General features: G+C 43.0%; 1 protein-coding gene and 1 long non-coding RNA gene across 5 annotated transcripts; one reads left to right on the top strand and one right to left on the bottom strand.

The window, feature by feature from the left end:
* Window positions 1–2,479: 2,479 nt before the first annotated feature.
* LOC144406269 (ATP-binding cassette sub-family C member 4-like) lies at window positions 2,480–23,739 on the top strand. Of its 4 annotated transcripts, none has more exons than XM_078101855.1 (31): window positions 2,480–2,700; window positions 4,627–4,737; window positions 8,062–8,182; window positions 8,437–8,661; window positions 8,838–8,927; window positions 10,092–10,255; window positions 10,835–10,960; window positions 11,784–11,961; window positions 12,110–12,217; window positions 12,668–12,757; window positions 12,889–13,080; window positions 14,601–14,695; window positions 15,729–15,815; window positions 16,189–16,285; window positions 17,358–17,546; window positions 17,734–17,871; window positions 17,980–18,017; window positions 18,116–18,246; window positions 18,332–18,478; window positions 18,870–18,949; window positions 19,699–19,849; window positions 19,921–20,040; window positions 20,744–20,854; window positions 20,943–21,043; window positions 21,151–21,342; window positions 21,428–21,583; window positions 22,223–22,312; window positions 22,384–22,556; window positions 22,654–22,759; window positions 22,861–22,995; window positions 23,073–23,739. In XM_078101855.1, exons 1-31 carry the CDS (start codon window positions 2,627–2,629, stop codon window positions 23,145–23,147), a joined length of 3,891 nt encoding a protein of 1,296 aa, XP_077957981.1. In that variant the 5' UTR covers window positions 2,480–2,626; the 3' UTR covers window positions 23,148–23,739. The 4 variants fall into 4 exon arrangements, with proteins under 4 accessions (XP_077957981.1, XP_077957975.1, XP_077957972.1 ...); XM_078101849.1 differs by having other exon boundaries at window positions 11,712–11,961; XM_078101846.1 differs by having other exon boundaries at window positions 22,861–23,739.
* On the bottom strand, window positions 20,709–21,240 carry LOC144406298 (uncharacterized). Its single transcript, XR_013467553.1, has 3 exons — window positions 21,110–21,240; window positions 20,930–20,989; window positions 20,709–20,841 (listed from the first exon to the last, which is right to left on the bottom strand). It is a non-coding gene; the product is annotated as an uncharacterized LOC144406298 (long non-coding RNA).
* Window positions 23,740–25,829: the final 2,090 nt, after the last annotated feature.

Here is a 25,829-nt window from a genome sequence, read left to right as displayed (position 1 = left end):
TCCTAGAGAAGACTGACATCCGTTGTGTGGCTGGAATACGTCTCAAAACACGGAGTCGGCAGTCTTGCACTTTCAGTTCCCCTTGAAGGAATGTTTTTTTTTAAATTTATACCTAATTCTGTTTCTTTCGTCTGTAAATACCCCTCTCGAAAACGTTGAGGCATATGCGTCTTTAAAAAGAATGTCACTAACAAGTGGCTTTACAGCCTGGTTGTGTATACTTGCTATCATGGGAACATTGTGTTTATTAACAAGATTATCTCACTGAACAAAAATATTACAAACTTGTATTATAAACTTGTACTTGGATCATTGCAGAAACTATTTTCTGCAATGATCCAAAATTGAAAGGAAAAAAGAACATACTTTTTTTTTTAAATGCTCCATAAAATGAAGCACACTTCTAAAAAAAAAGCCCCCCCACACTCCAATATAATAATGTCTTACGCTATATGTATGTGTTCTTAGTGAATTTAACCTATTTTCTATTTTATCTGGGTTTGTTTTCATATTTTGTTCCGTGCTGTTGCTCTTTGTTGTCTTAACAGTTTGCTGTGTGATTTGATAAAATGTTTCTGTTATAGGACGACGTGATCACATGAGCAGAAACAAACCACAGAACAAAAATGAAAACAGCTGCGCAGTTCGTATTTCTGAGCTATACGACACTGAAAGGCCGTAATGAACCTTCATGTAAAAATGTAACAATTGGAAATTTAAAAAATAACCAGTCCTCTGAGCGGAACGAGGCAGCCAAGCCAGGTGCTAATGAATTATTAGAGACAGGTACAGTGTTCCCGCCGCCAGCGCCCCTGGAAACCTCAACACGTGTTTTTAGTGTGTGCAATTGACTGGAAGGTGCCGAGAACATCGTTAGGTAAATCTCTAGATATTTGTCCAATACGTTGAACAAATACATACAAAACTACTCTCAGCATCAGCTGTAGCTTGTGTTGATTGCTACCTAGTGAACAAGGTAAACTAGCTAAACTGCTAAAAACTAGCACGTTAGCATGCTGGTCTTAGCATCTAGCAGTGGTACAGCTCAAAGTTTGTTGGAGCTTTGGTCAAGTTTTCATTTAACTAGAAGTAGTAAAATGTGGACGTTATGTCTCACATTTAGTCCAGCTTCAAAGTCTCATTCTATGATTTAGCTATTGTCAAAAGTAGCTCGCTGGCTAGATTTAATAACATGATGTTGAAGCAATCCAAGTTGAATTTTGGGATCAATGGCTACGGCTTCCCGACCTCTCCTTTCACCTCTGAATCACATCTTTTATTTGTTTTGTGCTGTTAGCAAATGTAAAATCTGCACCGTAATGTTGTATATATTGACATTTCCACGCTGTTGTGCATTTACTTTCCTACGGAAAGCTACTCATACGTGTGTTTTAGTGTGCTAACAGCTTAAGCTAGGCTGTTGCTAACTTACAACAGCCTACATCTTGTCAACAGCAAATTAAGTTAAACAATTAGTAGGCCTATCAAAGGAATGGCTAAAGCATGGGAAAGGCCAGTTGATCCCCTGCAGTTGATGAATGTTATTGGGCTGAGTTCAGCTGCTTGTGATAATCTCCTGCTGGCTTTTCTCCTTCAGCCCTTTTCCCAGTCGGTGCTAGCTAAACATCAACAGGAGGATAACCCGCGAGGTGTTGGGGCCAGGGCCGCTCCACTCTGTTATCATTAGATAGTCAATGCCAAGATTGTAGTTTAGCCTGTGTGCATGTGACTGGATTTATTTAATAGTTTCCTTGAACATTGTAAAGGGAGTTTAATGCAGTGAGGCAAGGAAGGCCTTTTTGTATAGTCTTACCACTCCCTCCCAGGTGTTTTTGTCAGTATAGTTAACGATAAAGTTTCTTTTGTTTCATTCTTTTGAGGTTTTTTCTGTGCCGATGTGAGGGTTTCGGGACAAAGGATGTACAGACTGTAAAGCCCTCTGAGGGAATTTGATATTTTAGGCTATACAAAATGAAATTAATTGAATATGTTATGCTGTTATTTCACTCACCATGGAGCAGTTATGAGAATACATGTTTTATAATAATAAAGAATCTATGACAATAAGTCAGTCACACGCTTTCTCTATCGAAATTGATACATGTTTATATCCTCATCATGCGATTAAGAGTCATTCCGTTTTTACAAGTTTGTGTGTTTGCGCGCGCGCGTGCGTTTGTGTGTGTGTGCGCGCGTGTGCGTGAAAGTGGGAAAGATTCTGCCGAGTCATTGAGATAATCAGGACCCGAAAGTTTACATGGGCACCTTTGAGCTGCAGTAAATGCTGAACCCTCTAAAATTTGAACCATAGAGGTATTTAGAGGCTTTGAATGTCACAAACTGCTATATAACTGTATTGGTTCCACTCTTTAATGTACCAGTTGAAATATAACATATAAAGAATAACCCTTTTTTTACACGTTGTGTCAATTCACTCGTGTGATCGTGACCGTATGTTTACTCTCATTTTTTTTTTTCAGCCAATCACGGAGCCCGCGGGGCGGGACCTCCCGACCAATTCTACGCCTCAGAGCACCGGCAGACACGTGAAACGACAACGCGGCCCGGAGACGACGTTTCGGCTCGGGGGGAAAAGTGGGAAGCCGCCTCGCCGGTGTGGGCCACCATGGGAAAAGTCAGCAAAGACACCAGGACCAACCCGTCAGCGACGGCGGGCCTTTTGTCCAAAGTGTTCTTCTGGTGAGTCGACCGGACGCCGCCGCGCGGGGACCGCGGTCCGCTTCTGTCCGCGGCCGATTCGAAGAGAAGCGGCTCCCGGCTCGTTTAACGAACTCCTGAGTTTATTTACCCTGAGTTTGGAAACACCGAGTTTTGGCTTTCAGAAGAGCTGTTCAGAGTAGGTTGGACTCAGAGTTGAGCGCGTGCACCGGCACAGCGTGAATGAATGGAGCCGCGATACTACGCGTTAGCATGGAAACGACCACAAACAATCGGAGCTGGGAATATTAACGCAAGCGTGCGGCGACTACGAACCCGCAATAAGAAAAAACCTGCTCGGGTCAATGCGTGCGTTCCAATATAGTGTGTTGTCAGTTAATATTTCATGTACACACTAATCACAATCCATACGTTTGACTAATTCTCAGTTGTTACACTGTGTTAGAAATCTGCATACAGCAGCTTTACTAATATTCTAATGTTGTAAAGCAGAGGTCTCAAACTGCGGCCCGCGGATAGCTACATTCCAAAGAAAATATATTTATTAAAACATCGCCGCAACCTGTCGAGCAAAATGACAATGATCAGGTTTTCCTGATGTTTTCTTTATTAAATTGTACAACGTCAGCGGCTGGGAAACGTTTTGGTTCAGGTTGGTGGGCGCATCGTGGAACACTTCCAAACATATTTGTCGATGCTTTTGCCAAACACCACCGACGCATTTTAACAAAAATGCTTTTGCGCCGATTTCACCATGAAAATACTATAATATATAATTTCTAACACTAAGCCACGTAAAAATGTTCCTTTCGCAAAATGAAGAGATGGACGTAATGGTTTTCAGCCATTGTAAAGACTGCGATGATTAGAGTTTTTGTACGAACATTAAGGCTAATCATCTTAATTGCTTGATGGCTCACAATTTGCAAACAAATAAAAAAAAGCTTCACCGTGACTGAATATCTACAAGAGCTAGGAAAAACCCGGGAGAAATTATAATTCAATTCAATTTATTTTGTCCAGCCCAAAATCAAATATTTGCATTAGAGAGCTTTACAATCTGTACCAGGCCCCTCACATCCAAACAGGAAAAACTCTAAAAAAAAACTTTTAGGGAGAAAAGAGGAAGAAAGTTGTAGAAGTGCAGACGAGGAGGGATCCCTCTCCCAAGATGGACAGACAGAAATGCGATAGATGTCTTGTGTACTGAATGGATGCTACAAAACACTCAATGGATACGGCGAGAAGGAGGCAAGACCAGGGTCCAGATTGAACCACGATCCATGGTGACCTGTGAAGAGACAAAGCACAAAGACTCTGGTGAAGTTAGTAGGATGGATGGCATGCAGGAGGTGCTGAGCGGACAGTGGCAGGAGTGAAAGCTAATTTCCACCGTGTTATTACTTTTACAATATGAATTATCGTCCCGTTTGTAATGCTAGACTTCTCTGCATTTAGACTCTTTCAATTCAACCGAGAAAAGACTAGGGTTTTAGGACACCGTGTGGATGATTATCAGAGGTGAGACGTAGTCGGGGGTTGGTGGGGGGGTTCTCTCAAGTTCATTAGTGCCCTTGTTAAACAAAACAAACACGCACGCGTAGGCAAACCAGTAGATTCTAAAACCGGGAGGGACGTAACACCGGTATAGCGTGACAGGGCTGTGAAGTGTTTATTGATTATACGGTGTCGTAATAATAATAATAATACTTTTCTACAGTGCTTTTCTAAAACACACTTTATGCTTACGTCATACTCGTAAATAGTTTGTACTGCTTGTGTTGTTGACCTCAGCATTTTTCATCCTGAGTATTCAAAAAAGTGTTGCTTCAAAATGTCTCCTCTCAACACCACCACATGGAATTGATCATCTGAAAGGAATTATAAATGATGTTGTTTTAATGCGCTGTTCTCCCCGCCCGACTCCTCTGACGGTTTCCTCCTCAGGTGGCTCAATCCTTTGTTTCGCACCGGATACAAGCTCAAGCTGGAGGAAGACGACTTGTACGAAGTGCTCCCGGAGGACCGGTCAGAGACACTGGGACAGGATCTGCAGAGGTAAAGATGTAAAACCATCTTCAGTCATGTCGTTCTCCAGAGTAGTGCACGATCTGAGCCTCTGCACAGGGTTCATATCACGGGCATGCGGCTTAATTGAGATGAAAACGAAATTTTCACTTGCCGTTAAGTTTTCTCCAAATGATGTAACAATTTTTAAAGTGTTGATGTTGAATTCCAGATGTTTTTGATTAAAGGTACCACCACTTTGGTTATGTAGCGACCACATAACCAAACTAGTAGAACATTTATATACATATAATCTTTCAATATTTACCCTGTAAGCTGTTTACACATTAGCTAGACCAGATCATTTATCTTGATTATGCAACACACGTGCAATGCCTTCTAGGCACTCGGGAGAAAGTGGTGCTGATAAAGGCCACGTTTATGAGCGGAAGCGCTTTTCAATTATCGATGAAACAGGTGTTCAGCTGGGTGGCGTTTGAGGATGAGGGTAAAGGGTTGGATTAATCTTTTAGCCGCAGTAGTCAGCTGCGATAATGTCTGTTATCGACCCGCCTTACGCCGTTCTCATCGTAATCTTTAACTTCAGCAGACAATACCTAAAATGTGTCAAAGGTTCAATGTGTAAACTTGCCTCTTTTGTAAGCCCTCACGTTTTACGACACGTGCGTGAGGATTAGGAACAAACAGTGGAGTTTGGGTCCAGCTTCCAAACGCCCACCTCCGTAAACAAGCCCGTCCTCCTCCTCCAGAAACTCTCCTGAACCCAGAGGTTGCTGAAGATGCACCGGGTGTGTTTCTCATTGAGATGAAAGTAAATCTTCTTTGTATGTTTAGTCTAGAAATGTGGCCACGGTTGTTCAACTTGACACACAGCTATTGATTACTAGGTTGTGTCACGGTGTGTGCGCTCCAACAAGGCTGTTCAGTGGTAATCTAACATCTCGTTGTTACCCGTTTAATTGACAGTGAAATCTGAATTCATCGGTAAGCAAATGGGCGTGAAATCCCAACTCCGAGGCCCGTGAGATGTGTTAGTCGCGTATCTTATATCTGTTTGTATTTATGCATGCCGTTGGTGTGGACTGAAGATTCTATTGAAACAGTTTGACTGCCGCTTTCCAGTGATTTGAGATGCAATCTGTTCATAGAACGTTGGTGTGTTTGTATCGATCGTGTTGCATCTTCTTGCCCTCTGCCACAGAACGCCGTATTTATAGTTAAAACACACCAGGTGACGTGTTCCTTTTATTAACATGAACATTTTGTACACTTTTACCCGCGAGCGCACACACACACACACACGTCCTGCTGCACCGAATACTCACCAGAAAACACCAAGTGGATTTAGTCCGCTGCTGACAGTCGTCACAGCAGAAGCACCAACACTCATTAAGTCAGACAAAAAAGTTGGATGTACTTGAAATATCAAATTCAGTGGTGATCAACTTAGAAATAAAAGTCTAATAGTGTGAGCAACACAGATTTCACAGTTGACTCTACTGTATAGATGTGGGGCCCCTGCAAAAGTGCGTAGGTAACCCCACACAGCCACCAACGTCTGAGCCTAGTGACACAAGAATACTCCATTTTGGATCAGGAGCTGCCAAGGTAAGAACAATGTTTTATCCTGCTTGTATTCAAATGTTTGTTAAATTAAATCTTGAATAGGAAAACGTGATAAATTCTACACATATACCTTGCTGCAGTAGTTTTAAGTGACGTAAAAAGCTATTGTTTATGGCCATTATTAGTAAGCTAACATTAGTTGGCTTAAAATAGCTAACGTTAAACTATGGACGTGGCATTTTATAGTTTCTCTATTGCTGAGTGTGTGATTTTCAGCTCATAAATAATTTATCAACTAAATGAGCAAATCATGACAAACCATTTTCCAATAATATTCACTGATGTTAGCTCCTTTTACTGACTCTGTTAAAAGGCAATGCTCAATGTATATAATCAATGTTAAAATAGTAAGAAGTCAATTTTAGTTTAACACCACCTGAAAACAATATATCATAATTTGTATCAATATTTTTATTGAAACGTTAGCTAAATACTGCACGAATTAGGAAACAGTGCCGTTAGACGACCTTTTTAGACAATTGTCATCTTTTTGGAGCTAACGTTAATAAACCAATCATGCAACGCATGAGGTACATAACGTACTAAGGTACACCTGTGAAATCTTTCAAAAGGTGTTCATGGGCATCGGCAGTAACAACTGTTCGGCTAAAATCAATGCGCTGCGGAACAGAATGCTCGAGGGCTAAGAGCAATCAGCCAAGTTAATAAAAAGGCCTGATTTATAAAAGCAAAGGGCTGTTAGTTTGTTGATTAAATTTAAATTGTTATTTAAATTGTTTTATACAAGTATTTCTGCCTTGTATATTATAGCTAATTGTAGCTTATATTCAGTATTCTATAGTTTATTGTAGCTTATATTCTGACACATCTCATGTTCTTTTTTTTTAATTCATATTAAAAAGTCCTGTCAGTTCCTAAAATAAATTGTTAACTGAATCCTTTTTATTGTCTGTGAATTATTTTTTTTGTGTACTGTTTTAAAAAAAAGGGATTACGTATTTTGTGCAAGGTAACTAATTTTGTTGAATTAACTTAACATTGAAAGTAAGATGAACTATACCTTTAAAAAGTAACCTGGCTGCCTTAAAAAGATAAGTCAATAGAACAAGATGCTGAGTAAGGGCAACTTTCAATACTATATTTGCCCCACTAAAGACTACACATTTATCTAACAAGAAATGTAGTTCAAAATACTTTTGTTTTCATGTTTGTACTTTTGTTTTCAAGTCTAGGCCAAGATATGAATTAGAATTACAAAAAGCGTGTTGGTTGTTGTCTCAACTTGGATTTAAGCATGTACAACTTAAGATGTCTTGTTAGAATTACAAAAAAAAACTTGTTGGTTAAACATACATTTTAAGGTTAAACGGACTGTTTTTTAGGTTTCTTTTTTGTCAGCCCAACTATTCATTCTTCGTTAAACCAACTCATATTGAAGTACAAACAACCTAAGTTTGTTAGCTTGCCGAAATCAACATATCTAGGCAGCCAAGTTACTTATTATTTTAAGTTCAACTAGCTTATTTTTTTTTTTACAGTGAATAGACAAACTCTTCATGAACTGAAATGCTTTCATATCTGCTTCAGATATGAAAGCATTTCAGTTCATGAAGAGTATATATAAATACAATTTATTTATATTTATATATATATATATATATATTAGTATTATTAAGTGAGCCTTTGTTGCCCTGTCTTGACTAATCAAGACTCCTATGATGCAAAAAAATAAACTAGTTGAATTAACATGGCGTCTTTTCATGGCAGAATCTGGGATCATGAGTTCCAGAAGGCCAACAAAGAGCTGCGCACGCCTCGACTCTCAAAGTGCATCATTCTGTGCTACTGGAAGCCTTACGCTGTGCTGGGATTCTTCACGCTCGTCGAAGTAAGTGATCTCAGCCTTTGGGAAAGAGGTGTTTTGGGTGTCTGATGTAGATTCAGACACATCCAGCTTTAAAAGGATTAGAAATCAGACCAAATATACCAAACTGTTCATATGGTCCGCAGTAATCATTTTGCATTATTGGCAGCATATTTAACCCCACAAATGTATCAAATGTGTCTTGATTTATAACGGTAGACTTAGTCTCTGCTCAGCAGCCAAAGAACATGCTGTTAATTGTCGATTTAAATTATCAGGAGATAATCAAAGTGATCCAGCCAGTCCTCTTGGGCCAGATGATCTTGTACTTTGAGAGTTACGACCCGGAGAACATGACGGCTCTCTACAAGACTCTTGGCTACGCGGCCGGCATGTCTTTGTGCACCATCGGGCTGGCCTTGCTCCACCACCTCTACTTCTACCACGTCCAGAGGTTAGGCATGAAGATCCGAGTGGCCATGTGTCACATGATCTACAGCAAGGTCAGTGAGTGGGGAAAGCTCGCCCGTGCTTCTTAAAGTAAATGTAAAGTATGGATTTTCAGTGCTCACTTGGCTCCGGTAGAATGAAGGGGCTTTTGGCACATTTGAAATGAGTGAGTGATTCTTCACTTGAGTGAGTGATTCTTCACTGATGATGGTTCTTTATTTTCTTCCAGTCTCTGCATCTCAGCAGTTTGGCCATGGGGAAGACCACCACGGGCCAGATCGTCAACCTCCTTTCCAACGACGTCAACAAGTTTGAAGAAGTATGTGAAATGTTAAGGCTTTTAAGGTGTTCTACTTAACTCAGGAGGTAATTGATTCTAGCAGCAGTCAGATTTTTTATATCTTTCTGATGTTATTCATGTGCCTTATGGCAGGTCAAGCAGAAGGGTTTCTATTCTTCTAGGTTGATTTAAGATGCCAGCCTTTCAACATTGCTGTGAAGATTACTGGGTGGAGCTAATGCCTCATACTGAAACTGGATGCAATTGATCTGCGCTTCACATGCGTGACATCATGAGAACCTCACGTCACCGCACCCTCCACCCAAAAAAGAAGGGTATTCATTTGGGGGGTCCAAATAAATACCCTTCCCCATAATCTTTTTTTTGTTAAGTGCATTGCCTACAATTCTATATTTATATATGAAAATTCACATATTTAGAACGTAGTTTCGAGGACTACATTGACCATTTCAATTCACATCTAAAGAATAGTGTAAATGAGACATTGAATGGCCCCTCCTGTTTTGGTGACTTCAGCATGCCTGTCTCTCTCCTTGTCTCTCTGTGCTGCCTGCATTGTAACTACATGTCATTTTATCAGAAGTACAGCGACTGACCGTCATGATCTATAATTTAATATTCTCCTTTTTACGAGGCTACTCGTTTTATTTTTGTACACATTTAGCTTGGTATTAAGTTACTTACTCTCTGGAAAAAAAAATTTGTAAAATGTGTAAAATGTGTATGTTTGGCTGCTGGTCCAGTTTACTCCGCTTTTTAGGTAACCTCAAGTCCTCCATTACTCTACCTCCTCTCCAACAAGTTAACTAACGTTACTTTCTTTGCTCTCAACTGACTGACGAAAAAGTGATAGGTTACCATGACAACGCAGAAAGCAAGTTGGTTTCCAACGAAATCACACAAGTGTGCAATTAGGAGGGGGGATTCACACACTTTTTTTTTCTTAAAAAAACGGAAATGAATTGAAAATAAAAAAGACATAACAAGAGACCAATCCATTGACAGGGTTTGTAAAAGGAGAACATATATTTTACATATTTTCTGCTGTATTTTGGGGTGGGAGGGGGGTAGATTGGTATTTTCTCAATATTGGGGGGGAGGGGGGGCACGACCCTCCCAAAGAATGCGTGGTTACGCCTTTGGCATTTAGGTCTTCCTCAATTAGTGAGTTTTCCACCACAGGTGACTATCTTCCTGCACTTCCTGTGGGTGGGGCCCCTCCAGGCAGCGGCGGTTGTGGGCCTGCTGTGGTTGGAGATTGGCCCCTCGTGCTTGGCGGGCATGGTGGTCCTCTTGTTCCTCATGCTTATGCAGACAATGTTCGGAAGGCTCTTCTCCACGTTCAGGTAACACACACACACACACAAGAAATTCAGTTATGCTGAGACTTGGAATTTGCCTGCATGAACCGCAAGTGCATAACAGTGATATACAATATCAGTTATTATAATTCGGGTAGATGAAATACAGCGTTGTGATTGGGTGAGAGTGAGTCACGGGGTGTTCATTATTGAGCGATAATGTACAGTTGCTGTTCAGATTGACCCGAGCGTTCCATATCACTGCACACTCAAAGTAACAGGTTAGTTTTTGCGCAATCGTTAGTTTGACATTTTAGTTGACATAGTTTGACATTCGGGTTGCCTAACAACACCCCCGAACTGTTACATTATTGGACGATAAAGTACAGTCTCTCGTATCTTATTGATTTAATAAGGAATTGCTCAGTCACTGTAGTGTCATTGATCAAACCTAATTTGAGTTATTTAAAAGGCTATAAGTGGAAATCTCATTTGTTGTAATTGTAGTTGTGTAGACATAAAAAGTTGCACACAATCCCGTCTTTGAAAGTTTCAAGCGGTTCGTTTTTTTTTTCTCCAGCAGCATTTAATCACACGTCGAGTTTCTGCTCCCCCCCCCCACAGGAGTAAGACTGCGGCCTTCACTGACAACAGAATCCGCATCATGAACGAGGTGGTGTCCGGAATGCGCATCATCAAGATGTACGCCTGGGAGAAGCCCTTCTCCGCTCTGGTCTCTGAGGTCCGAAGGTAAAAGACGCCAGGGTTTTCTGATATATTATAGGCCAAATGACGTGTTGGAAAAGGCCCTGCCACACCAGTCAAACCTGTTCAATTTGTTCAAAGTAGTCGTCTTCTGGTTTTTGTTCCTACTGCATATGTAGTATTTACAGTCCAGTTTTAATTTTATATGATATTAAGTAACAACCCACCGTTTTAGAAGGGAACATCCACTTAAAATAAAGTGTAATGCTTTACTTACTGAATTAAAGGTACAAGAAACTGATAATTAATTGAATTTAGTGGTTTTGCCATTGTCTCTTAATGCAGTTGGTTTCAGTCAATGTTTGTTTTTTACACACATGGGACGCAATGTCAAAGATACAGGGACAAGCAATAGGTGTTTTAAGACTACTGTGCATGTCCCGAGTGGATTCAGCCACTACAAACCGTAGTAAAGATCATTTGTCCACATTTACCCTGGGAGGAAGGTCTTTGATTCCTCCCCTTCCAAATGCCTATTACCTCTGCTTCATATCTTCCATCACCACCAACTGGTGTAGTCTAGGTTAAGACTTTAATTCATCAATTAAAGCAAATCCCTAGAATTTCTAACGGCTACATTAATTACAATTTGCAGTGTTTCGCCTCCCATTGTATCGGGGGCAGGAGACGTTTACAATTCTCGCACAAACCAGGGGAAACACTGTCATTCCAATGGCTGCATTCCCCCACTGTCCCTCCCCATCAGTGATTGTTGGAATCCTCTGTGCCCTCTCAGGAAGGAGATCTCCATGATCTTGAAGAGCTCCTACCTGCGAGGTGTCAACATGGTCTCCTTCTTCTGCTCCAGCAAGATCATCCTTTTTGTCACCTTCACCCTCTACGTCCTCCTGGGGAACACCATCACCGCCAGCCGCGTGTTCGCGACGGTGTCGCTCTACAGCGCCGTGCGCATCACCGTCACGCTCTTCTTCCCGAGTGCCATCGAGAAGCTGTTTGAGAGCCGAGTCAGCGTCCGCAGAATCCAGGTGTGATGGGTTTTTAATTTCATATTCACCAGATGAACTTTCCCACTAGCTAATGAGTTACCCGCCCGTTGCAACACAATACCTCTTTAAGCCTGAATATTTTGGAACTGACTCTTGTGACTGATTCTGTTTGTTTTTTATGATCAAGGAGTTCCTGTTGCTGGATGAGGTTGTAAAAAACAAAACCATTGTGCCACACAAGGGAGAGAATGAGGCCTTAGTGGAGATCCAGGACTTGGTGTGCTACTGGGACAAGGTCAGACATCTAGAGCTACTTCACTAGATGAAACGCATGTCTTCATAGTTTACACGGTAGTAGTTTACACATGGCTTATGTCTGTTTGGTCGTTGTCATTAACAAAAAGTTTTTTCAAGGAAATATAACCTTCAAAGGTTTGTTTGTCAGCACATATGTCACATATGGTGCGTTGGACTATTGGAAAGAAGAAAAATCTGGCCATTAATGATGCCTTTTTTTTAATTAAAGCTTCTGTCAGTGATAAACAGTGACAAACAAACGTGATGAAACTTTTAACTTTACAGCCAAAAACAATAATTCGACTAGACATTATGTCTATTCAAAAATCTATATATCATTTCTACAGTGGTGATGATACTTGATTGGTATGTTGGAGGAAAAAAAAGAAAAAACAAATTTGTGCTTTAATGTTTGTTTGTTTGTTTGTTTGTTTTTGAACCTCTGTAGAGTCTGGATGCTCCAACCCTGCAGAACCTCTCCCTCACGCTCAAGTCCAACCAGTTGTTGGCTGTGATTGGACCGGTGGGAGCGGGAAAGGTCGGATATCTTCTAACTCGCCGCGTTATTTCACACCTGGAAAACTGGAATGAGAAATCTTCCCAGGGCGCTTGTGTACACTTTTCAAAGTCTCACCTTTTTTTCCCCTCCTTGCCGTTACGTCGGTCCAGTCATCGCTGCTGAGCACCATCCTCGGAGAGCTTCCCTCGGATAAGGGGGTGCTGGAGGTCAAAGGTCAGCTGACGTACGCCGCACAGCAGCCTTGGCTGTTCCCTGGAACCATACGGAGTAACATCCTGTTCGGGAAAGAGCTCGACCCCAAGAAGTACGAGCGAGTCATCAAAGCCTGCGCTTTAAAAAGGGTGAGTGGTCATTGAATGGCTACCTCGGATTAATTCAATTCATTTTATTTTGTATAGCCCAAAATAGCAAATTACAAATTTGCCTCAGAGGGCTTTACAGTCTGTACACATGCAACATCCTCTGTCCCGAAACCCACCATCGACACAGGAAAAACTCCCCAAAAAATGAAAAAACCCTTCCAAGAGGGGGAAAAAAGGGAAGAAACCTTAGGGAGAACGTCAGAGGAGGGATCCCACTCCCGGGATGGACAGACTACAATGGATGCCATGTGTACAGAATGAACAATGTATAATACATGCAATTCCTATGACAGAAATGATTCAAGTAATTGTGAGTAGTAAGCCAGGCGCACAGCAGGACCACTGCAGGGGCAACCACCATCAGATAGAACCACCATCCACAGAAGCCTGTGGGGAGGGAGAGCACAGAGACTTTAGGAGAGGGTAATGTTGGTTACCATAGGTTTTAAGAACCTGGCACTACCAAATGTTTGGCATTATTTCTTTACACCAGCGGTTCCCAAACTCAAGAATGCCGCGGCCCACTTTGAAATCTGAAAATCTTTTGCGGCCCACCCAAACCTTTAATCACAACTCTGATCAAAACATAAACTAGGGATGATTAAATGACCTTAACAATTTAACCGATTCAAAATGTATTAACCGACAATGTATGTTTTGTATACCATTTTCTCCGGAGCTCATATGCTGTGTTTTCCGCACAATAAGGCGCATAAGATACTGCAGTCTATCAGCGCAAATCACTGTCAAAATTCGAGAGCGCAAATCAGGCTGATGCGCGCGCGTAAATCAAACATCCGCCAGCAAAAGTCAGTCTTGCGCCAGCAAAAGTCTGTCTCGAGCGAGCAAAAATTTGTCTCGAGCAAGCAAAAGTTCGTCTCGAGCGAGGTATTTGCTGGTGGAGACGGTGCTTTCAGGGTCCGATCAATGCTGTGAGGCGCGTACGCTCCCACTGCCCCCCTCGCCATCCACGCCTTAAATCTTCGGCTGCTCTCCAGCCATGCCGCCTACCAAGGGCTCCTTTTAGAATAACTTAATTTCCCCGTTAAGATGGTTCAGCTACTGTAAAGAAAAGGGCACCGTCTCTCGCTCTTTAATCTCATTATGTGCTCGGCAAGAACGACAGCTTTGTTTTATTTATTTATTGTAAATGACCTCTCGCGGCTCACCTGCAGTACCTTCGCGGCCCACACTTTGGGAATCGCTGCTTTACACTAAGCGTGTGTGTTAGTCTCCAATGTCTTTATGTTGCCGATAAAAACACAGTACTAACCGGTCATCGCCCTTCAATGTGCTGCAAAGTATAATCTGTCAATTAAATGTTTGACTAACTTCTGCGGCGGCCTTACTAGCCACATTAGCTCGTCAGGCTCTGCCCACTTCTACAAAACAGTTTGAGGATTCAGTCAACTAACATAGCTGCAATATTTAGAAACTTTTTCTTGTGAAGATTCTTCTGGCGGTTGTGGTCCCACATGAATGTAGTTGTATGTGTGCAGGACCTGGAGTTCCTCCCAGATGGAGACCTCACTCTCATCGGGGACAGAGGTGCTACACTCAGCGGGGGGCAGAAAGCTCGCGTCAACCTGGCGAGGTAAAGGAGCAGCTTTTAATTGAATTGTATTCATCAGTATCCAATACTGATGAATACATAGATGATCAGATATGGAACAATTTAATTAATGTTGTGTAGACACAAAATCCCAAATTTGCCTCAGAGGGCTTTACAATCTTTGCAACTAATAACGATAATGATTGTAGCAGTTGAAGTCTAGGCCTGTAGCAGCATTTGTGGGCTGGTCCAAGGCAGGCCTGAGCCAGCCCCTACTATACATGTGAGTTGAAGAGACAAGTGTGTGTGTTCAGTCTAACACTATAGTTTTATGTGAATAATGTTTGTCACAAAAAAAGGAATAAAAGGCCTATATATTAATATGAATCTTACAAGAATTTCAACTTTTTTCTTTTACTGTCTGATGTAATTGTTGTTGCCTTTATATGGTTCACAAAGATAGTACAGATATTTCTTATTTAAATTGAAGAAAATATATAAAAATCATGGCCAAAATTTGGCATACCTCCTTTTCAATTTAGGGAAAATGAGCATTCAAGAGTAGAGTTGAGCGGTATGGCCATAAATATCACGGTATTTTGTAAGATTCTGACGGTATGCTGTATTTCTTTTCCTGAGTGAACACATTCATTAAAGCCAAAAAGGACCGCAGGCCACCTGAACAGCTGTTCACTGCTCGTTGTTCACTGTTCACTTGGCGGCGAGTTAGCTTGTTAGCTGTTGAGGCTGCTGCAACCAGAGGCAATACTAGCCACGCAACCAAATTAAAAAATATATTAATAAATCGTTTTTCTGATCTAACTTACGTCGGATTTAAAAAAACTTTTTTTAAACCAAACAGCCCACAGCTCCTCTCTTGTGATCAAGTTGTGCTATCGCATCTCTGGCGGAGAATTCTTTTTGTTGTGATAGTGGGTGAGCTGCACCCTTTTGAGTTGTAAAAATAGGTTCTGCTGCCGAAGAGCAACATCAGTATGGCGCTGCGTGACAAATTCATACCGTATACCGCTTAAACCGGTATAGTGCGCAACTGGTGGTAACAGTGTGTCCTCAGGTCCGTGTATGAGGACGCAGACATCTACCTGCTGGACGACCCTTTGAGCGCCGTGGATGCCGAGGTCGGGAGACACCTCTTTGAACAGTGAGTTTCTTCTTAAATTAATTATGCTTATGATGCTGTGTTGGAGCTGCAGAGGTCTCGCCATCTTACCACAGGAAGATACTGGGGTGCTCCGGTCAACACCCCCCGCGGGGGAAAAAGCTTCAAAGCTAGAATGAAAAGCCGCCAGCAACAGATCTCAGCAGGAGAAAGTCCCCGTTTATGAAGCTGCATGATTCAATAAATAATGGAGCCTGTCTACAATGTTTTGTGCTTTGGATACCACAGTCCCACTAATGGCCGTAATGAAGAATGTGTAAACACTGACATCTCCTAAGGATTTGTTTCTCTTCCCAATCCTTAGACACACAGTTTATTGGTGCTAAATCCTGACCCCCGTTGTGTCCTCCATCAGGTGCATCTGTGGCCTCCTGAAGAACAAGTCTCGGATCCTGGTCACCCACCAGCTGCAGTACCTGAAGGCAGCCGACCAGATTGTGGTCCTGAAGGAGGTTGGTGTTTATATGAAGTGAAATAATCCAGTCCATAATCCATGTAGTCACACTGTGACGTGCAGCCTGTAGTCGGCACAGCGGCACTAATCCCCCATCTGGGCCTTTTTTCTGTGTTTTGGTCTTTTGGTTTTATTTTTGAAAGTTCAACCTCAGTTCCTATGATCTGTTTATAATAAAGTCTGTAGCGCAAATAGAGACAAAAGTACAAACCTCATTCCCATTGAAAGCCATTAGATCCCACGGCTGTGACGGCATTCTAAAATATCAGGCTTTCATTGTGCATTACAGAAACGTAGCGTGGCTGCTTGAATTGAATTGAAGAAGCTATTGCTGAAGTCATGGCTGCATCTCATCCAATCTTCAGAAATTCAAACTGAATTATATTCTTTAATCGGTGCTTGTCCCGTCCCGCCTCTTTGTCTGGAATGTAGATTTGACGATCTGTATTTCTGTAAAGGCTGGCTAGCTAGCTTTACTATTAGTTGTACTTTTTCCCTTTGGATTGAGCCATTTCTTCATGTTTTCCTTTTGGGGCAAATACATCTAACTCTTGTTTTATCTTGCCCTGAATTTGCCTCAACGGGCTTTACAGTCTGCACACAGTGTCCTCTGTCCCGGGACATTCGCATCAAGTCGGGGAGAAAAAAGACTAAAGGAGAGCGACCGAGTAGGGATCCCTCAATCAGGATGCACAGACGTGCAATAGATGTGCAGAGTTACAAAGCAGTAAACCGAAAGGATTAGCACATACTACCTAGCAACAGCTGTGGATACAACAATAACCAAAGCAGTGCTGGTGTCAGCAATACTAATGCAACTTGTAAGGATAATGATGGTAATAGGGGGAGTCATGCAAGACCAACCAGAGACCACATAGAACCCCCCTCCATGTAAACAGACTCCCGGGAGGAAGCACAGTCAGTGAAGTGCATTAATAGAACATGAGTTCAGCCAGGAGGAGGTAAAGAGGAGCTGCACTGTGTCTGTGTTTACACAATGAGATTTCGGTGTTGTAAACCGTCACAGATGTGCACAATATTCTAACTGCGTGTGTTTGGGCACAAATCAGGGTCACATGGTGGCAAAGGGAAAGTACATAGAGCTGCAGCAGTCCGGAGTGGACTTCACCTCCCTGCTGAAGGAGGAGGAGGAGGAGCAGCAGCAGCCTCCTAAAGACATCCTGAAGAGGACCAGAACTCTGTCGGAGAACTCGCAGACCTCCTCGGCGCAGTCGGTCAAAGACGGAGACCAGCTGCCGGTTTGTTCATCCTCTTTTTATGCGACCTGAACAATGTAGATGTAGAAGTATTAGAAGAGGACCAGCGTTTGTCAGCTGGCAGACAGGCTTCATTTGGAGGGTTTTGCTCAGCACCTCAGTGCGAGACCTCCTTTCCTGAACGGTTAGGGAAGAATCCACTTTTTGTAATCAGCTGTTGTCCCCACAGGGAGAGGCGGTGCAGACTGTAGCAGAGGAGAGCAGCGCTCAGGGAAACATCGGAGTGCGTCTGTACGTTAAATACTTGAAAGCTGGAGCCGGCGTCGTGCTTCTCCTGATTGTCATAGCGCTCAACCTTCTGGCTCAGGTACGGTAGCCTGCTTCTTGTTGTTGTTCAGCGAGGACATGTGGGACACGTTGGCTGTAATCAGTGGAACAAAGAAACCCTTACGGAGAGCCTGTGTGTTTGATCTAGGTAGCATACATCATGACGGACTGGTGGCTGGCTCACTGGTAAGTCTGAAAGTCACTGAAGGGGAAACCGTCCAGGTACATTAATCCTCAGCATTTCATTTTGTCTTACGTAACTTGGTAATACCTTGACTGCTCAGGGCCGACAAGCAAGAGGAGCTGAGCAACAACAACAGCTCCCTCCCAAACGGCCTGAACACCACTGCCCCCCCAAGTCAACTGAACACCACTGCAGAGCTGGACACCACCTTCTACCTGAGTGTTTATGGAGGTAACCACGTGTTGCACTTATGTGTGTGTGTGTGTGTGCACTGTGTGCCCCTTCAGAGGTGTGAAGGAGCCTTCTGTCTCTCCAGGTCTGACTGCTGCCACCATCGTTTTCGGCTTCGCCAGGAACCTCTCCCTGTTCCACGTGCTGGTGAAGTCGGCGCAGTCTCTGCACAACCGCATGTTCAAATCCATACTCGCGACACCCGTGCGCTTCTTTGACATCAACCCTATTGGTAAGTTCAAACACTACAGCCAGCGCAATACTCAATATTGGTACCATTTTGGGCATATTGACTGAAGACGTTATTGTTGCACCACTACTGTGTTCTACGAGGTAAAAGACTGAGTTGCTGCCTCGACTGACACAACTGAAGTGAATCCCCCAACTAATGCAGGCAGTAGGAGTTTATCAATACTCTTTATTGCTTCTTTTTCATTACTGAATAATTGCCTTATAAGAGCATATTCAGAACATTACTAGAATGTTTTAAATAGAGTTAGATATTGTAAAGTAATTTACTTTCACAGTATTGGAGCAGTATTAAAGTATGAGGGGAAAAGCACATCAGTAAAAACCTTATCCACACAAATATGGAAAAATAAGGGTAAAAAATATCTCCACAGGAAGAGTCTTGAACAGGTTCTCAAAGGACATCGGCCAGCTGGATTCTAACATGCCGTGGACCTTTGTAGACTTCATTCAGGTGAGGAGAAGCTGCACAGCGGCGATTCATATAATTAACATATCAGCGCAAATGATACAGGACTGTTTGAGTTCATTGTATGAAAGTGATTAAAAATCAGATGGCTCAAATATTTAAATAACGTGTCTGCTTCAAATCAAGCTCCTGTAGGAACCGTCAGATTTAAAATAACTTTTTAGATCACTTTATTTTAAAAGCCAGCCATGTTGCACTCCATGTCTGAAAATGGCAGTTGATGATGATAATGATGTAGTGGAGTTGTATGGCGGCAAACACTGTCAAAATTCGAGAGCGCAAATCAGGTTGATGCGCGCGCCTAAATCAAACATCTGAGAGCAAAAGTCTCTGTCTCACGCGAGATATTTGCTCGCTACGTGAACTTCGTTGCTCGCGAGGTTAGTCTCTGCTCGCACTCAAAGGTGTTTTCTACCCGCTTGCTGTTGTTCTTTTTGACAGTAAGGGGGCGGAGCCAGTCACCATGGTATCTCTACACCTGATTGGTTACAAACCCCGTCTTTGGATTGGCTGGAGTGATGCATTCACACAACTATAGAAGCCCATTTCCGCACTGAAGAAAGGGGATAGAAAGTCGAAATTATGAGATAAAACGTTGTCAAAACACAAACGACACCTCACTGTAACCATAGTGGACCGTAGATGGCAACCAGCTACAACCATCATTTACCATCATTACGGATGGTAATCAGCTGAATGTGACCTGAACCAGCATTCTGGCCCTTTGTCTCCAGCTGTTCCTGCAGATCCTCGGGGTGATTTGTGTGGCGGTGTCTGTGATCCCCTGGATCCTCATCCCAGTGATCCCCCTCCTCTTCCTCTTCTTGTACCTGCGCCGCTACTTCCTGCGGACCGCCATAAACGTCAAACGCCTCGAGGCCACTAGTGAGTGTCCCCTGATACGACGCCGTGCTTGTGAACTCACACATTCATTGTCGTTATGCTCCTCCCCCCAGCTCGCAGTCCGGTGTTCTCCCACTTGTCGTCGTCTCTTCAGGGCCTGTGGACCATGCGAGCCTTTGGAGCAGAGGAGCGGTTCCAGAAGGCCTTCGATGCGCATCAGGACCTGCACTCAGGTTTCTCTCGCTACTTTATGGTGCGTTCACACTAAAGCGAAGCGAATTATTCGCGCGAGGAGATTCCGTGAAATAACCACAATTTCTGCTCTTTATTTGTTGTGTGAATTACACACAATGTCGGAACCGCAAACGGTCTTGTGTTCGGGTTCATGACATCATCCATCGCCGCACTCAGCTTGAATTTCACCGACTCCTCCAGGAAGTACGTGTGGATGACTGCGGCTTCCAACGCTGCTTCAGGCGGACTAGCAGCCGGTCTGATGACCTGTTGTGTCGGCTCGGTGTGTCTTTCGGTTAGACACAAACTAACTTACAGGCATTCAGTGTCAGCTGTGTGTGTGACTCCGGTGAGCGGCCGTTTAATAAAGTCTATTCACGCTTTGGCAGCAGGACGGCGGTGATGACGAGTGGAGCATCTCAACGCTGCTTGGCTTTCGCTAGACAGCGTCAGGCAAGTTTTGAAATATTTCAACTTTGGGGCGAAAGAGCAATTTATTCATTTTGCTTTTTTGCGTCCCACGCGCCGCGTCGTTCACCTCACTCACTCTGCCCATTTACAATTTACCTCATTCGCGGCCATTCGTGTTCATTGACTTTACATGGAATCTACTCGCGTGAATAATTCGCTTCGCTTTTGGTGTGAACGTAAAATCCGACTCTTTTGAGGCGGCCCGTTGATGTATTTCCTCTTTCTGCACAGAGGCCTGGTTCTTGTTCCTCACCACCTCTCGCTGGTTCGCCGTTCGTCTCGACGGCATGTGCGCCATCTTTGTTAGCATCACCACCTTCGGATGCCTGCTGCTCAGAGATCGTAAATCTAATCTTTTGGCACAAACAGAAATGTTAAAAAATGAATTGTTGTGATTGCGGATTTAAGACTTGTTACCTGGTTGTCATAGAGCTGGACGCTGGCTCCGTTGGTCTGGCTTTGACCTACGCAGTCACACTGATGGGGATGTTCCCGTGGGGGGTCAGGCAGAGTGCGGAGGTGGAGAACATGGTAAGATATTTACAACACGTTCCCAAATTTGATTTCCTCATTGCATGATTATAATTTATAATCAACCTCCTGGCCACGAGGGTGTAATGCATATTTGCTGTCTTCAGATGACCTCGGTGGAGCGAGTGGTGGAGTACACTGAACTGGAGAGCGAAGCACCCTGGGAGACTGAGAAGCGCCCTCCTCCCGATTGGCCCAACAAAGGCCTGGTGACCTTTGACGGGGTCAGTTTCTCCTACGGTGGCGACGGACCGACGGTTCTGCACGACATGACGGCAATGTTCCGACCCAAAGAGAAGGTTGGTCTTTATATTTTCGTGTATCCAGTGAACGCCATGTTGAAGCTGCAATTACTAAACCAGGGGCTTCTCTCCCGTTTGTCAGGTCGGCGTTGTGGGTCGAACAGGTGCTGGGAAAAGCTCTCTGGTCTCAGCTCTGTTCCGCCTAGCAGAGCCTCAGGGCAAGATCTACATCGACGGGGTCCTGACCTCTGAGATCGGCCTCCACGACTTGCGCAAGAAGATGTCCATCATTCCTCAGGTGAGTCGCTAGGCTGCATCGTCACTTGGGACTCACCTGTCTACTCTAATATCTACCAATAGAAATGTTATGGGATTTATTTATATATAATAAGTTGTGATGTTGGTAACCAATGTTTTAAAATACACAATACTTGGACATGTTCTGTAATATCTTAAGGTTACAGTTAAAATAGCTTGTATCCTATGCAATAGAAAAAAGTCCTTGCATACAAGTCAATCAATGAAATCTGCATCATTTATTTTAGCTGAAAGTACGTGACCTAACCAAAACGGGTCCTTTGCTCAGCCTGAATTAGATAATGCTCCGAAAGAGCTTTTCTTACTAAATGAAATAAGATTATCTTCTTTATCTGTAACATAATTTTTTGGGGCTTTTACTGTCAGACGCAGGCAGTCTCTCTCGCTCTGCCTGTTGCATCCTCAAAGGCTGAACCAAGAGGCCTAATAACAATTTTCCGTTAATTTTAAAATGGTTAAGCAAAGTAATATAATCTTGAGGCAGAGGAACAGCACACGAGCCAATTACTCATTCTGTAACTTCAATATTACAACATGTTAGAATTGAATCATTTCTATTGGTTGGTATTCAGGTTAATTCCAGTACTTACATCCCCACTTGTCTCCTTCCTGAATACAGGACCCGGTGCTGTTCACAGGCTCCATGAGGAAGAACTTGGACCCTTTCGACCAGCACAGTGATGAAGAACTGTGGAAGGCTCTGGAGGAGGTAAGCGTCAGCTCAGCTTTCAAGAGTGTAGTTTCTAGCTGTCACTCAAACACTCTTTCACTGTATTCCAGGTGCAGCTGAAGCCTGTGGTGGAGGATCTGCCGGGGAAGTTGGAGACGGTTCTGGCCGAGTCGGGCGCCAACTTCAGCGTGGGCCAGAGGCAGCTGGTGTGTCTGGCCAGAGCCGTACTGAGAAAGAACCGCATCCTGGTGATCGACGAGGCCACGGCCAACGTGGACCCCAGGTGGGGATCCATAGTGCACTTCATGATATCGTTGGTCGGTTGTCACCCCTTTAGTTTGTTTCAATGCTCAATTCATTTTTATCTGTACCGTCTGCAGGACGGATGAGCTGATCCAGAAAACGATACGGGACAAGTTCAGTGAATGCACCGTGCTCACCATCGCTCACCGGCTCAACACCATCGTAGACAGCGACAGGATACTGGTGAGCCATCGGTCTTGTTTAAATAATGTAATATGGCCGGTGTTAAACAATGCTTATTTTCCCTTTACTCTGAAATGATAACAATCGTGCTTTATCTCCAGGTCCTTGACGCAGGGAGAATTCACGCCTATGATCAGCCTTACAACCTGCTGCAAGACACCGAGGGGATTTTCTTCAAAATGGTGCAGCAGACGGGCAAGCAGGAGGCTGCAGCTCTACTAGCCGCCGCTAAACGGGTGAGTTTAAACCGGGTTTGTGCAAAACGTTTCCACCTCGAACCCAATCTCACTTTGTTTACCACGTCTCTCTTCAGGTGCACGACAGCAGAACCCATAGCGACGAATATACAGAGTCGCCAAACATCATTATCTTTGAGACTGCTCTGTGAGCCTTTGACTCGTCTGCACTCCAGCCTCACCAGCAATAGGGCTGTCAACGAATATTCTATATTTGAATATATATTCAAACAGTAGTTGAAAACAACTATTCGAATATGGAAATTAATATTGGAATGTAAAAAAAACCTGCAAGAATAATGTTTGGCAGTAAGACAAAGTTGTTAAATAATATAAATGTTAAATATAAATGTTATATCTAAATGTTAAATGTAAATGTTCACTGTCAGACTTGACAACTGAACATTATAATATTTACGGTAATTCACGCCGCAGCAAGACAAGCTGGCAAGTCCGAATTAATGAGCTCTTGTTATAGAGCAGGGGTGACAAATTAATGTTAGGTAGGGAGCCAATAACAAGAGCTAATTATGAATTATGAAAAATTATGAATTACCGTAAGTATTGTAATGTTCAGTCGTCAAGTCTGACATGCAGAGTGAACATTTAACATTTAGGTTTACATTTAGATTTACATTTAACATTCATATTATTTAACAACTTTGTGTTACTGCCAAACATTGTGCTTGGAAATGTTATTGCATGAATTCACATGAATTTCTCTATAAATGTTTGAAAAAGTGACATGAATATTGTCGTGTTTTTTTTTCATATGATAATGCTAAATGTACCAAAACTGCGCAAGATGTTAGAACGTGCAACATTTTACAAACGACGCCCCATAGACGCGTCCGTTTCTAACGTGACCACTTGTCTGATGTCAGAATGCTCTTTCTCGTCCGTCCTCTTATTGGTTCCGCGCAGAAGGACGCGTGCAGGGAGCCGAATGAGACGAGGAAGCCGCTGCTCGTCCCAGGAAAAAAACCCAAAAGGATCCCAGGTACAGAACAGGTGGCTGGTGCTGTTGGGTTGCAAGTATTCTCTACATGTAAGCTCTACGTGTGGGTGAGAGACGACCGTTCCTCAGGTTCCCATGGGCGTCAGTTGGGAGTTGTGAAGTTAGCATTCATTACTGAAGCAGCACCTTGCTTCGTTTCCCTCGCGTACAGACAGTTCAAAAGAGGCAAGGTCTGTTTGCGGCATCGAACCAGGTGTCGGTGACGTGATTTGTTCAGTGTCACCGAGAGGCTGAGTAGGGGAGATAACTTGCGGACACGCTTCCTTCAATGAATTCAGGATCCATTAACTGCGTTCTTCTTGTTTTTATTTAGGTATATTATACAATGAATCAAGCATCAGTGTACAGTGTACAATACTTCGTAGCTTTCCATTTCCCTAACCAAACTTTGAAGACACAGCTTCTATCCCCAATGATGCCAAACACCATGTGACTCAATTAACGTAAAGACAAGAAAAGGGGCGTACCAGGTGGCACCAACAATACCTGGCTCCTACACCAGCTATGAATTCACAACGAATAGTTTTCTCCAGTAATTTCACTTAAACTTACAAATGCAAAAGGGTAAAAATACTGGAATTACTACGATCTAAGAACTCAATGATATGGTCAAATTAATATATCATAAAGACAGACAGATTGAAAAAAGAACGGGCCAAATTAAAGCTGTAGAGGCTGACATGGCCTGACTTTCACACTCAGTCTCAGCACTCAGCAAAGAAAACCCTCCTAAATGCCCACACCACGTCGCCAGTGGGTGAGCTCACGTCCAAAAAGGCTCAAATGAAGCCTGTGCTGAGATGACATCATCGGCTGTAAAGTGGCTATGACTGCCACTAACGTCAAAGTGGGAGTGGCTTTACTTTGAGTCACGTGACATTTACAGTGAAATTGTAACGCTTTGTTAAAAGATGACCTAAAATCAAATCCTGCATCTTTTATTGGGTGGGTGTGGTTTTGAGGATACCGAGCTACAATGAGTAAGGGGGCTATTGACGACTGTTGGACTCCACCCACACCTCCACCTCCTGTTTTATTGGACAATATACTACCTATATTTTATGTGATGGGCGAGGGCCCACATTTACATTTGATCTAATACAGTTAAGTACATGTCCCTTCATAAAGAGTCATAATAAGAGACGGACGGGTCGGAATAAATTCAAAATATTTGGCCTTTTAACAACCGAGAACTGAACGTATGAATATGAATGTTTTTTTATTTCACTGTCTTTGAAACAATCAACAGCACTTAAATTAATTGATGACTCATCTGTTGAGTTTATGTGCTAAAATCTACATGTTAATATATTTATTGCACATATGACCAGATTTAACTAAGCGGTCAAAAGTACATTTGTCCGTCAGTGACCTCTACGTGGTCCATGAAATATGTAATCTCACTGCTGCTATGACCCGAGCTGCTCGAAACATCATTCTCAACTCTGGCTTTTAAGCTGCTGGTTATTAGTCATTTTACTTATTAAACTGCCGTCTTTGCTCAGGTTCTAATTAGAGTTAAATCTGAGGAAATGAGAGTCGGGGAGAGTGATGATTGTTGGGCGCCGATGAAAGGGCTCCTCTTTGTTTCTCGGTCCTTTCGGCTTACCACGAAGTAATTGGTAGGTAGGTGGTGTTATTGGAAACGGCGGCTGATGTGTTCGGTGAGGGTGGCTTTACTTTGCATGGCACTGGGGTGGGGGATTGAACAAAGGGATGCTTATGTGACCGGAGCTGCAAGATTAAAGAAAGATAGAAAGATGCAACAAATAAGGACACCATTTAACTATTTAATGTATTAATGCTGCTCTCTGGT

The sequence above is a fragment of the Gasterosteus aculeatus genome, chromosome 1, assembly GCF_964276395.1.
Source record: "Gasterosteus aculeatus chromosome 1, fGasAcu3.hap1.1, whole genome shotgun sequence".
In the NCBI taxonomy this organism is placed as follows: Eukaryota; Metazoa; Chordata; class Actinopteri; order Perciformes; family Gasterosteidae; genus Gasterosteus; species Gasterosteus aculeatus.
The sequence above is the reverse complement of the archived record's forward strand: the minus strand, read 5'-3'. Positions and strand labels throughout refer to the sequence as shown.

Excerpts from the sequence above, each read along its gene's own strand:
- LOC144406269 (XM_078101840.1), top strand. The coding sequence starts at position 2,627 with ATGGGAAAAGTCAGCAAAGACACCAGGACCAACCCGTCAGCGACGGCG. Across the intron at positions 17,872-17,979 it reads CGCTCAACCTTCTGGCTCAG|GTAGCATACATCATGACGGA; the intron begins GTACGGTAGCCT and ends TGTTTGATCTAG. Across the intron at positions 18,018-18,115 it reads GACTGGTGGCTGGCTCACTG|GGCCGACAAGCAAGAGGAGC; the intron begins GTAAGTCTGAAA and ends TTGACTGCTCAG.